Raw genomic sequence first — 13,542 nt, 5'->3', positions numbered from 1 at the left:
TAACTAAAATAAAACAAAATATAATAACAATAATAATAAAATACAATAATAATAATTGTACTGAAAAGGAATATAACAAAAAAGAGAGAGAAATAAAACCCAAGAAAAGACACATGATGCACAATGCAATTGCTCACCACCCGCTGACTGATGCCAGAGCAGCAATCCACACCTCCTGGCCAACTCCCCCCAGTTTACATACTGGGCATGACATCCTGTGGTATGGAATATCTCTTTGGCTAGCTTGGGTCAGCTGCCCTGGCTATGCTCCCTCCCAGCTTCTTGCATACCTGCTTGCTGGCAGAGCATGGGAAACTGAAAAATCCTTATCTTAAGATAAGCGCTACTTAGCAACAACTAAAACATCAGCGTGTTATCAACATTATTTTCATACTAAATCCAAAACACAGCACTGTACCAGCTACTAGGAAGAAAATTAACTCTATCCCAGCCAAAACCAGGACAATAGTCACTTCTTATTCTATACCATTTACGTCATGCCCAGATCCCACACTTTCCAATACATCCCAATTAATCACCATCACCTTTCCTGTCCTTTGATATATACACACAGATATCATTCCCTTAGTCTATGGGCCATCCCTACAAAATGTCTGTTGAGTTCATTTATTCCATGACTTTGGGCTCCATCTGTCGTTACAGTCTTTCTGGGCAGGAGGGATGGTGTGAAGTCCACTCAGTCGGCAGAGCAGGATCGGGCTTTGGTGTGGTGCGGCAGGTGGGTGACATTAGGCACAAGAGGAGGATGGTACGTAGCGTCGGATTGTTGCATGCTGCAGTCAGTTCTGATTCCATCACTACTGCGCTTCACTTGGTTTTTGTCAAAGTTCATTCTTCATTAATCTAAGTGATTCCTACTATAATACCATTGATGTAGCATAGAATAATTATAATAATGATGACATACAGTGGCAGGGTTACATAGCAATTAACATCATACAACTTAATTTATTGGATGTTCTCACCTAAAATCAAATCCCCTTGAGGCACATATCGGACTTCCCCATCCTTCCGCATCACCCACCAAGAGCACCCAGGTCCCTGAGCGAAAGCAATCCCACAAATGGGTTTGCCTTTGCCTGAGGCAGGAGTGACCCAGACTGTCTTTCCTAACATGTTCTTCATGTGCACTACAGGGACTTTATCCCCTTCTACAGTACGTAAAAGTTTTGATTGGGCAGGGCCAGCCTGATTGGCAGATCCTCTAGTGTTAACTAACCAGGTGGCTTTTGCTAAATGTGTATCCCAATGTATGAAGGTTCCAGCCCCCATTGCTCTCAATGTAGTCTTTAACAGTCCATTGTATCGCTCGATTTTCCCGGAGGCTGGTGCATGATAGGGGATGGGATATACCCGCTCAATTCCATGTTCTTTGGCCCAGATGTCTATGAGGTTGTTTTGGAAATGAATCCCATTGTCCGACTCAATTCTTTCTGGGGTACCATGTTGCCATAAGACTTGCTTCTCAAGGCCCAGGATAGCATTCCAGGTGGTGGCATGGGGCACGGGATATGTCTCCAGCCAGCCGGTGGTTGCTTCCACCATTGTAAGCACATGGCACTTGCCTTGGTGGGTTTGTGGGAGTGTGATATAATCAGTCTGCCAGGCCTCCCCATATTTATATTTATTTCAGCCATCGTCCTCCATACCAAAGAGGCTTTAACCGCTTGGCTTGCTTAATTGCAGTGCATGTTTTACATTCACGGATAAGCTGTGCAATAGTGTCCATGGTCAAGTCCACCCCTCGATCACAAGCCCATCTATATGTTGCATCTCTTCCTTGATGGCCTGAGGTGTCATGGGCCCACTGAGCTATAAATAATTCACCCTTATGTTGCCAGTCCAGATCCACCTGAGCCACTTCAATCTTAGCAGCTTGATCCACCTGCTGGTTGTTTTGATGTTCTTCAGTGGCCCAGCTCTTGGGTACGTGGGCATCTGCATGAAGTACTTTTACAATCAGGTTCTCTAGCCAGGCAGCAATATCTTGCCATAGTGTGGCAGCCCAGATGGGTTTACCTCTGCATTGCCAGTTACTCTGCTTCCATTGCTGCAACCACCCCAGAGGGCATTTGCCACCATCCATGAGTCAGTATAGAGATAGGGTACTGGCCACTTTTCTTGTTCAGCAATGTCTAAAGCCAGCTGGATGGCTTTCACCTCTGCAAACTGACTCGATTCACCTTCTCCTCTGCAGTTTCTGCGACTTGTCATATAGGACTCCATACAGCCACCTTCCACTTTCAATGCTTTCCTACAATGCAACAGGACCCATCAGTAAACAGGGCATACTGACTCCCATTTTCTGGCGGTTTATTATACAGTGGGGCCTCTTCAGCATGCGTCAGCTCCTCCTCTGGCGATATTCCACAATCTTTGCCTTCTGGCCAATCTGTGATCACTTCTAAAATTCCTGGGCAACTGGGGTTTCCTATTTGAGCCTGTTGTGTGATCAGCGCGACCCACTTACTCCACATGGCATCAGTTGCATGATGTGTAGCAGAGACCCTCCCTTTGAACATCCAGCCCAGCACCAGCAGTCAGGGTGCTAACAGGAGCTGCGTTTCAGTACCAACCACTTCTGAAGCAGCTCGAACTCCTTCATATGCTGCCAGTATCTCTTTTTCAGTTGGAGTACAGCAGGCCTCAGATCCTCTGTATCCCCGACTCCAAAACCCTACGGGTCGACCTCGCGTCTCCACAGGTGCTTTCTGCTAGACACTCCAGGTAGGGCTGCTGTCCCAAAAATCAGGATTCTTTCACCCGGTGTGCAAAAAAGCTGATTAACACACACGGTCGAGATACTTGTTTATTTCATGTCTGCGCAGAGATGGGTGCTAGGTGGTAACTCTACAAAGTTAGCACACCCAGTTAACACACGGTAAAGCATTTTATACATTTCAAGCAACAGTTATCAGTACTTTTACAGTTTTGCTTAGTTACCCTCGTTCCTATTGGTTCTCGCAAGCCTCATCTCCACTTAAAGTCACAGCATCCTCCTTTTTTACTGTCCATGTTCTGTGAGGAAGGGGTTTACTGTTGGTAGGGGGCTCTCCCTACTCAAAGGCTGGTTTTCTGTTATGTTAATTAGGATAGTTCACTCAAAGTTCAAGTAGCTCTTTGGTTGTCCTTGTGCTTATCTTGGTATTTCTTTACCCAGCTGACTTATGCTGTCATCTTGTTTCTCTTCTCAAGGTCACGCCTCGTTAACTAAGTAGCATCCTTTGTTTTGTTTCTCCAACAGGACCATTCTCCCCAGCTGCGGTATAGAGCACATTTTTAACATCTGGTCCTGCCTGGACTGGCTCAAGGGCTACTGCATGAACAATCTCCCATTTAATTTTTTCAAAGGCTTGTTGTTGCTCAGGGCCCCATTTAAAATTGTTGTTCTTCCGGGTCACTTGATAGAGACAGCTTACAATCAAATTTGGGATACGCATTCTCCAAAACCCCACAATGCCTAAGAAAGCTTGTGTTTCCTTTTTGCTAGTTGGTGGAGACATACCTGTTATTTCATTGATCACATCCTTTGGGATCTGACGACATCCATCTTGCCATTTTGCTCCTAAAAACTGAATTTCCTGTGCAGGTCCCTTAACCTTACTTTGTTCTATAGCAAAACCGGCCTTCAGAAGGATTTGGATTATTTTCTTCCCTTTCTCAAAAGCTTCTTCTGCTGTGTTGCCCCATACGATGATGTCAACAATGTATTGCAGGTGTTCTGGAGCTTCACCCTGTTCCAGTGCAGTCTGGATTAGTCCATGGCAAATGGTGGGGCTGTGTTTCCACCCCTGGGGCAGTCGATTCCAGGTGTACTGGATGCCCCTCCAAGTGAAAGCAAACTGTGGCTGGCACTCTGCTGCCAAAGGGACTGAGAAGAACGCATCAGGAATATCAATAGTGGCGTAACACTTGGCTGCCTTTGACTCCAGTTCGTATTGAAGTTCTAGCATGTCCAGCACAGCAGCACTCAGTGGCAGTGTGACTTCATTCAGGCCACGACAGTCTACTGTTAGTCTCCGTTCTCCATTAGACTTTCGCACTGGCCGTATGGGGCTGTTAAAGGGTGAGCGAGTCCCGCTGATCACTCCTTGGCTCTCCAGTCGACGAATCAGCTTATGGATGGGAATCAGGGAGTCTTGGTTCGTGCAATATTGCCGCTGGCGCACCACTGTGGTAGCAATCAGCAGCCAGTGTTCTCTGACCCTCGGCAACCCCACAACCGAAGGGTCCTCAGAGAGACCAGGCAAGGTAGACGGCTGTTTAATTCCCTCTGTCTCCAAGGCAGCTATACCAAAAGACCACCGGTACCCCTTTGGGTCCTTGAAATACCCTCTCCTGAGGTAGTCTATGCCAAGGATGCATGGAGCCTCTCAGCCAGTCACAATGGGGTGCTTTTGACACTCGTTCCCCGTTAAACTCACTTCGGCATCTAATACAGTTAGCTGTTGGGATCCTCCTGTCACTGCAGAAATACAGATGGGTTCTGTCCCTTTATAGCTTGATGGCATTAGGGTACACGGTGCACCAGTGTCCACAAGAGCCTTGTACTCCTGTGGGTCTAACATGCCAGACCATCAAATCCACACAGTCCAATAAACCCGGTTGTCCCTGTCCTCCACCTGGCTGGAGGCAGGGTCCCTCTAATCCTGGTCAGAGTATTCATTACTCACTTCTTGTAAAAATTACTTAGAAGTCCCTTCAAGAGGATCAGAAATAAGATCAGCCCTTCTACTCTGGAAACTGGAGCGGCATTTTTCCTGGAAGAATCCCCTTTTGTTGTTGTTTTTCCTCGCAACTCACATACTCATGCATCTAGGATCGAAGTAGGTTCTCCATCCTACTTTCTCATGTCCCCTCCGTGGTCACACAGGGTACCCCCGTGGTGTGTACTTTCTATATTCTCTCTCTGGAGTAGGGGAATGCTTACTGCTAATAGCTGAGATGCTAGTCTGTGCAGGCGGGGAGTAAGACGTATCCTCTTCGAATTGCTGGAACCCTCAGGACAGTTTCTCGGCTAGTGTGTCTGGCAATTTCTCCACAGCCACGACGAGGGAGGAAGAGAGACTTTCTTCGTATTGCCGGAGTTGGCGAGCCAAGTCATCCACTGTTGGTTCCTCTTCATCTTTCCAGTCCATTACTGCCAACGCGTTAGCATGCGACGATGGTGTGCTCCGTACAAACTTCTGCCACATGGGTTGTGTGCATTGGACTTCATCTGGATCTGTGGGTAACCGCGCATTGTCTGGGTCATAATAAATCATCTCCCACACAGCTAATTCCCTCAAGTATTGGATACCTCTCTCCATGGTGGTCCACTTGCTTAGATGACATACATAATCTTTCTTGAAGGCATACCTTTCCCTCATGCCTGACAGAAGTCACCTCCAGAGGCTGAGGGTTTGTGTCTTTTTTCCAATCGCCTTGTCAACGTGACCTTCCCTAGAAAGGGATCCCAGCTGCTTGGCTTCCTTACCCTCTAATTCCAAACTACTGGCTCCGTTATCCCAGCATTGGACCAGCCAGGTGATAATGTGCTCACCTGGATGACAGCTGAAATCTTTTCACATATCTCACAGCTCACTCAGGGATAGAGATTGGGTGATTACCTCTGGTTCTGCCTCTTCATTTTGTTCTCCTGATGGCCCCAGTTCATCTTCATTCCTTACTAAGTGAACAGATTTTTTTTTTTTATATTTCTTCTTATGTATAGGGGCGACTGATACCAGCACAGGTTGGTTCTCTGGTTCAGTCGCAGTGCCTGTCGCAGCGGTTGGAGTAACCACAGTGTCTGTTGCAGGAGCTGGAGTGGCTGCAGTGCCTGTCATTTTGTTATCAGATCCAGAGACCTTCTCTTCCCCTGGAGGGTACTGAACAGCGTTGAATAGGGCTCGGTAGGCATGGGCCCCCAACACATTGCAGTGATCTGTGTCTTTCTGGAATTGCCAGGGTGACAGCATACTTTTTCGAAGTATTTTACTAGTTTTTCCAGATTCTGCACTTGTTCAGGGGTAAAGTTCCAAAACACTGAAGGTGCCCACTGTCCTAGGCACTTGCCCATACTATCCCACACACCCTGCCACTCATAATTATCCAGCCTTGGGGCAGATGTCTGGGTGATATTCTTAAATAGTTGTTTAACCCTAAACAAGACCTGAACCACATTCAGGAACATGCTAGTTCCTAGCAATAGGACCATGCTGGTTTCAACATCCCAAGGATATTCAAAATTTTCAAAATTCTCAAACGCTATTGTAATTAGCCTGGAGGAGAACAGAAAGGTGAAGGAAAGCGTCTCCCCCATAGATTGGCTCTCCAAGGAGAAAAGGTAAAGAGTGCAATTATGAATAGTTTCCGATAGATGGCTCCCGAAGTACAGAGGTGACGGCAATGCTGAGTACAAATACCGGATTAGTCCCACAACTGATAATTTTATCGTACCATAAGCCAGTGTGACATAGCACAGCAAAGCAAAAACCTTAATCTGCCTCCCATGGATGATAAGTAGCAGCACAGGGACTACATACAGCAAGTGAGGCAGTACATAACACAACTTTTAAGAACAAGCACCACAACTCTAAGAGCCAATAGATCAACATTATGACCAGTGACTATTAAACTAACATAATGAATGCTTGTAACAAGTTCAGTTTAACACGCTCTGGTCAGATCTGTTGTTACCTAAACCCTTTGTGCACCACGTTGGGTGCCAAAAAGGACTGTCGTGGCTTAACCCCAGCCAGCAACTAAGCACCATGCAGCCGCTCACTCACTCCTCCCTGCTCCCAGTGGGATGGGGAGGAGAATCAGAAAAAAACAAAGTAAAACTCGTGGGTTGAGATAAGAACGGTTTAATAACTAAAATAAAATAATAACAATAATTATAATAAAATATAATAATAATAATTGTATTGAAAAGGAATATAACAAAAAGAGAGAGAAATAAAACCCAAGAAAAGACAAGTGATGCACAATGCAATTGCTCACCACCCGCTGACTGATGCCAGAGCAGCTATCTGCCTCTTCCAGCCAACTCCCTCCAGTTTATATACTGAGCATGACGTCCTATGGTATGGAATATCCCTTTGGCTAGTTTGGGTCAGCTGTCCGGACCATGCTCCCTCCCAGCTTCTTGTGCACCTGCTTCCTGGCAGAGCATAAGAAACTGAAAAATCCTTAAATTAGGATAAGCACTACTTAGCAACAACTAAAACATCATGTTATCAACACTATTTTCATACTAAATCCAAAACACAGCACTGTGCCAGTTACTAAGAAGAACATTAACTGTATCCCAGCTGAAACCAGGACACATGTGCAATACAGTTTCACCTACAAAACTTTTAGATTGAAACGCTTTTTTCTAAGAGAACATCCTTAATCCAGTATTGTCAGTGGTAATGGTCACCACCCTTCTGAGGAATTTTGTTTAATAAAGTCTATGTTAATCTTGTGCACAACACTGACCACAAAACCTCCAAGAAAAATTCCCATTTGAATGCCAATTATCTTTCAGAAAAAAATGGCAATTATCTTTAATAAAAATACCCCATCTTTATTTCTAGAATCTCTACTGGAAAAAAAAAATTATTTCCCAAATCTTAATCTTTTCAAGTTCATGCAATGTCCGTCTAACACCACTCCTAAGTAGTTTAAGAAAATCATATGGCTACCTTTCATTCTTCACTTCAAACTATTGTATGAATATAAGTACTGCCAGGTAAGAGAGCTGTTTCTAAAACAGTAAAAATATTTCATGTATACATGCAAGCACTACATTTTACCTATATGTTAGGTTAGCGCTTCCACAAGACACTATACAACAAATACACATAGGAAGCTCCGGAAATACTTATACTGATATGATCACGAATCGCTGAGATCTCTTGGTATATCCAGCCCACATGCAAGATTATGAGTCTTTACACTGACTACTGTCTGTTTCACATTAAGCCTTAAAAAGCCATCCTCTCTATTGCCACTATCTCCTCACCAATGCCACTCCATTCCACCCAACTTTTAAAAAAGCACCTGGGGCAGCCCATACTGAGCAGAACCCAAAACAGCAGCACAAGCAGCAACACGGCCAAACCCCAGACGCGAGGGAAGGCTAAGGGGAGCTGCTAGCTGAAGGTACCAGCCTCACACCCGGGTGGCTGACAATGAGGGCTACTGTTTGGGTTCAGGGCTAGGCCCATCTACTGCCAGGCTGCGGCCTCGGTACCACCCGGCCTACCCCTACCGCGGTGGGGCGGGGCAGGGCGGGGCAGGGCGGGGCGGGGCAGGGCGGGGCGGACCGAACCGGCACGGCGCTTCTCACTCTCTGCCAGCCGCCGCCCGCCAAACCTCCTCGCCTCGCCTCCCCTCCCACGGCCCTGCTTCCTGCGCCCGCGGAAGCACCAGGGCCTGCTGGGGAAGCGGAAAAGAGGCCTCCAACCATGCGCAGCTCCTCGAGGCGCCCGGCGAGGCCCCGCCCCCGCGCGAGCGCCCCGCCCGGCCCCGCCCTCCCGCCCGCCCCCGGCGCGGCCCGGCCCCTCCCCTGCGCAGGGGCAGCGGCTGCCACAGCCGCCTCCGCCGCCGGGAGACGCCTCGCCCGCCCGGCCTCAGGGCCGCTGCCGCCCCGTCATGTCCGAGGCGGGCCAGGAGCTTGTCCACCTGGTGTGGGGCAAGAAGGCCGGGCCCCGCGGGCTGGCCGACACCATCTTCTGCCGCTGGGCGCAAGGTACCTGCGTGCCCCGTGCCCCGGCCCCGCTCCCCGCCCGGTCCTTCCCCCGCCTCGGTGCCTGCCCGGCCTCCTCCCCCGGGGGCCCTTCCTCGGCCCTCGGGCCGCCCCGCCGTTCTCGGCCCACCTGCCCGGACACACCCACAGCTCTCCCCGCCGCCCCCGCGGGGCTCCGCGGCGCCTGTCTGTCCGCGTCCGTGTGTCTGAGAGGGGAGGGGGACGCCGCTCCGTGGGGCAGGGGCCCCTCTGCCCGTCTGGGGATGGGGACAGCGGTAGTTGTTTGCGTTCGTGTTCCTGTATCACCGGCAACTCAGCGTGTGGCCCACGGGAAAAATGATGCAGCAGTTTCACTTGCTAAATAGTATTTTTTGCAGCTTGGTTGTCTTTTGCCACGAATCTTCAAAGGAACGTAAAAGAGTAGGGAAGGAAATGTTCAATATATTTCAACAGCATCTTGTGCCACTATTTTATATAGCTCGTGGGAACACGAACATAAGTTGCCTTTTTTTTTTTTTTTTTTTTGCGAAGAACATGGGAGCCACAAATAGACTTAGCAAAAGTGGGGTCGAGCTTGGGACAGAGACCCACAGATTTTTTTTTTTTAAACTGGTTCTTTGGCGATTGAAGCAGGTGCATACCATCTTTAGAATGTGGCGAGAGGTAGAGCAACAATAACCATGGAACCTGGGGTATTTGTAAGATGTTTTTTCCATATTTAAATTATGCAACCTACACATAGTTTCTTCGTGATGACGACTTTCTGGTATTCTTTCAAAACTGCAATTGCAAGGTGTAGTAGAGAGACTTACTGATAAAAATGATATGCAAGAAATCGGTCTGTGTACCTGTCCTGGCTGAAAGAAGGGACTAATAGCCTTCTCTGTAACTTACTATGGGCTTTGAAGAATTCTAGTAATGGTTATGAAGATCATAATAAAAACACCTCTAATTCCTGGAGAAAATTCACAAATGATAGTGGAGTTTATAGGGTTGTTTTTTTTTTTAAATTAATGCATTCAGGTCTCAGGGTAAAGCTGGCTGAAACAAAAGGATGTTCTTGTTCTTAGTGTTCTCTGTTCCTTGCTCTTCTTTTCTTTAACGTGAGTTTTGTCATCTGCGTAGTTTCAGTACATGCATGTGTGATGTTGATTTGGAAGCTGCACAGCTTCTCCCCTGTCACAGGACACAGAGTGCATTACCAGACTCTCATATCTTTTTCCCTAGGTTAATCTGTGTTCAGGTAATTCAGTGAGAAATATTTGGGGAAAAAATGCCAAATTCCTTCTAAGTTCTAGAATTTAAGCAGGCCTGGTAAAGCCATTACTTTCCCTAGTGAATTGATTATTTTTATTGAAATATAATTACTTTCTGAAATATCTCTTAAGTTTTGGTAGAGTGTTGCTCTTTCAGCACAAGGTTTTTGCAAAGTCAGAAAAAAGAATTGGTGTTAAAAAGCTTAATTATTTCTTTAACTGGTAATGTTAGATTACCAAAATTGATATTTTCAAGATTGTTTGTTTGTATATGAAATTTTAGCAGTTTCAAAATTTATTGAAATCTGTGTTGTAATGCCCCACACTTGTGATCCTGTGAAAGATGAATGGAAAAGGCCTCTCGTGTTCTTGGTGGCTCCTGGAAAGGAGCTGCTATTTCCTATCTGTCTTTAGGGAAAGTCCTGTAACTATACTGTGTAATGTATCTGTTCCCTTCTTTATATCCTCTTTAATGTAATCAATTTTGTGTAGTAAAAACAGTTGACTATAAGTTAGTGTGTTGTTTGGAGGTCTTGTGCTGGGAATCAAAAAAGTCAGTCTCAGTCACTTACGTTGCGTAGCAGCGTAACACATTTACCCAACTTTCAGTTTCTATTTTGTTGAAAAAGTTCTGCACTATTTACCTACTGCAAAGGAGCCTTGTCAACACTGACTCATCAAGATTAAAAAAAAAAAAACCCCAAACATAAAAATCAAGGTATATTTTTTCCAAAGACTTCAAAGTTTAAAAGCTAGACCCTTGTTTCACATGATATGTGCAGAAAGTATCAAACAACTAGTTTGGTGTTCAAGGGGGGGAGTTGTGGTTTGGGTGGTTTTTTTTTTTTTTTTAGAGTGTAGTGCCAACAATGGTATTTATTTCAGATACTTTCTGAATGTTGTCTGATCCTTTCTCAAACCCTTTGGAAGCTGAGAACTATAATTTACATTTGGAAAGAAAAGTAGAGAGTTGGGAGGGTGTTGAGGAATGTAAGACTCGAACCAGTCAGTTTCTCAGTAAAGATAGCACTGTTCTGGGAATCCTTGTCATGCACCAAACGCATTAACCATCATATTCGTTGGTCAAAACTGAAGACACTCATCTGCAGGCAGTTAACAGAAGTGACCTAGCTAATGTTGATATGCTGTTTGAAGTTAGTGACAGTAATTCCCTCAGTTTGCTGCATTGGCAACTTTAAATATATTGTTTTGATTCCTGACTTAACAAAGGCATGGCTGCAAAGCTGTTGTTGCAGTTGTTTGGGGTTTTTCTGTGTTGGTTTTTTTAATAGAAATTTTTTTTCTTTACGATTGCAGCAGAATTTGCAGTTTGAACCTCATGAATCCCATTTACCAGAATCTTCAAAGTGGATACAGGGGAATGTAGTGCAAAGGCTGGATCTGCACTTTGGTGTTTCCTGGCATAGATGTGATGGCTTGGGAAGGAGTTAGGAGGAGGACTGAACCCTAAAGAAACATACCCATGTTAGGAGTGATTTTCTTCATTGATCCAAGAGACAAATTCCATTCATAAAGCCGCTCTTCAGATCAGCTCTAAGGCGTGTGGCATCAGGTCTACACAACTATGAATGTCTTGCAGGTTTGAGCACAGCATCCTTTCAGAATTACCTAAGCTGTTTTCTCACTGGTCTTTGGAAACAAATGGGACAGTGTTTTCAAAACAACTATTTAACTTCAAAAGCATAGCGTGAAGGTATTAATACTACAGTTTGTGTATATATGTATAATGTACAATGTAAAAAGGTCCATTTTATCTGGATCCTCTTCCAGCTTCCAGGTTGAGAGCTGGGTGAGTAGATTGACAACTTTCCTTTTCTTTCTCCTCTGTTTTTTCCAGGTTTCCTTTTTTTACCTGCCTGGAACTGTGTTTCTGGTCTAGTACATTTAAACATTGCCAGATTGGCTTTTATTACATCCTTGATTGAGGAGCTAGATCCTACAGTATTGTTTTTAAGTCATTGGAGCTGTAATGTTGTTAGACCACAATCAAGGCAGGGTTACTAGGAAGTAATATTTTTATCAGACATGCAGATACATTTTGAGCAAAAGGAATACACTTGCCACTCTTCAAAGTCTTAAATAGAAGTAGCAATTTGAAAAGTGTTCCTCTGAGTTTAATTTAATAATGTTTAATTCATTTGGGTGATGGGAGAGAAATAGTCATTGGTATCTATGTAAATTTTTTTTGTTTTGGTGACTGTAATGTATAGAATATTTGCTTTTGTCTGCTTTCCATCTGTTTGAGTTCCATATTACTCAGTGCAAACAGTTAATCATGAAGAAAAGCATTTTTCATTTAATATTCACAGTTAGGGTATAGACAAGCGTGGATTGTGCAAACAGCTGGAGGAAGTGGTTACACCTATTGGCCCACCTCTGCCTACTTGTTGCTGCTTGTCTGCCGTGAGTATTGCCCCTTCAAATCTTTTGGTGGAACTGCTTTTGAAGCTTCTGCTTTACTGATGCCGGTCACACTTAGCAAAGTAAACCTTGGTGGGTGGTCTTCAAGTCATGGTCTGTGGACTGCTTTTAAGGCATCTGTAAAAATTAAGTAAGAAGTTAGAAGCCAAACCTGCTGCCAGGAATTTGCACATTGTGTGGAAAAAATATTGAGGTCTTCAAACAAAGAAGTAGTGATGACTACTGACTTAGAGCTTCTCTTTAAGTAGATGTCGCTGATTCTGCCAGTAGGAAGTGGTCTTTCTTGCTAACACAAGCCATACTACTATTAAATGTGAGACAACAGTAGCTTTTGGAAAAACAGCGGGGACATGCTGCTGAGAAGAGCTACCTAACAGCCTTCTCTAGGGAAGAATTTCTGTTCTCAATTTTATACTGGTAGACTTTTTTCTTCTTTCCTCCCTTAGAGTGGCATATTGATTTTGGAATAGTGATGCTATCTTTACAGACAAAATAACCACATCTTGCTGGTTTAGACAGACTGTCAAATCCCTTTCTATTGTAGATGAGACTTAAATGTTTATTTCATGTACTTCTGTAATGCAGAGTTGACAAAATAATGAATTCATTCTGAAGGACACAAAACCTCTTGTGAAGTTTGCTGAATGAAAAGTTAGGCTTTGGGGCAGAAATATAGTTTTTTGAGGGACTGTCTGTGTCATTATGTGTAAGTAACAGCCCTTTCAGCACCGTTAAACTGGAAGGAGAATAGAAGATATCATTCACTGTGAAAAATGGGGTCTGAACACGTAAGTTAAGTTGTTAAGAAGACTGTACTTTCTGGCTAACGGGCATGGTGGCTAACGTAGTTGGAATACACATAGAGCGGTAAGGATTTGAAATGCCCTGTAACACAATTACCTAAATAATTAGTGAACCCTAAAACTCTGTGCTGCTGCCTGGGCCCAAAAAGGAATATCTGAAAAGACATTGTCCTTACTTTAACAAAGGATATGGTGCTAGCGGGTCCATTCTTTACTCTAGATAAGGCTGACAGGCTTAAAGAAAATAAAAGGTCTTGAGGAGTGCTCACATAGAAGGCTCTTACCAGGGTACAGATTCAGA

General features: G+C 44.8%; 1 protein-coding gene across 7 annotated transcripts in view; it reads left to right on the top strand.

The window, feature by feature from the left end:
• Positions 1-8,646: 8,646 nt before the first annotated feature.
• Positions 8,647-13,542, top strand: part of MINDY3 (MINDY lysine 48 deubiquitinase 3) — a 60,675-nt gene continuing 55,779 nt past the window's right edge. For 2 of the 7 annotated variants that reach the window (XM_050892515.1, XM_050892514.1), the window contains exons 1-2: positions 11,719-11,806; positions 12,327-12,420. In XM_050892515.1, coding sequence (XP_050748472.1) covers positions 11,744-11,806; positions 12,327-12,420 — 157 coding nt within the window. In that variant the 5' untranslated portion in view covers positions 11,719-11,743. Of the gene's footprint in view, positions 8,744-11,313; positions 11,597-11,718; positions 11,807-12,326; positions 12,421-13,542 lie in introns of those variants that run through there. The other 5 variants (XM_050892516.1, XM_050892517.1, XM_050892522.1 and 2 more) reach the window with 5 other exon arrangements.

Source organism: Gymnogyps californianus, chromosome 2, assembly GCF_018139145.2.
Source record: "Gymnogyps californianus isolate 813 chromosome 2, ASM1813914v2, whole genome shotgun sequence".
NCBI lineage: Eukaryota > Metazoa > Chordata > Aves > Accipitriformes > Cathartidae > Gymnogyps > Gymnogyps californianus.
This window is presented reverse-complemented; position numbering and strand designations above follow the sequence as displayed.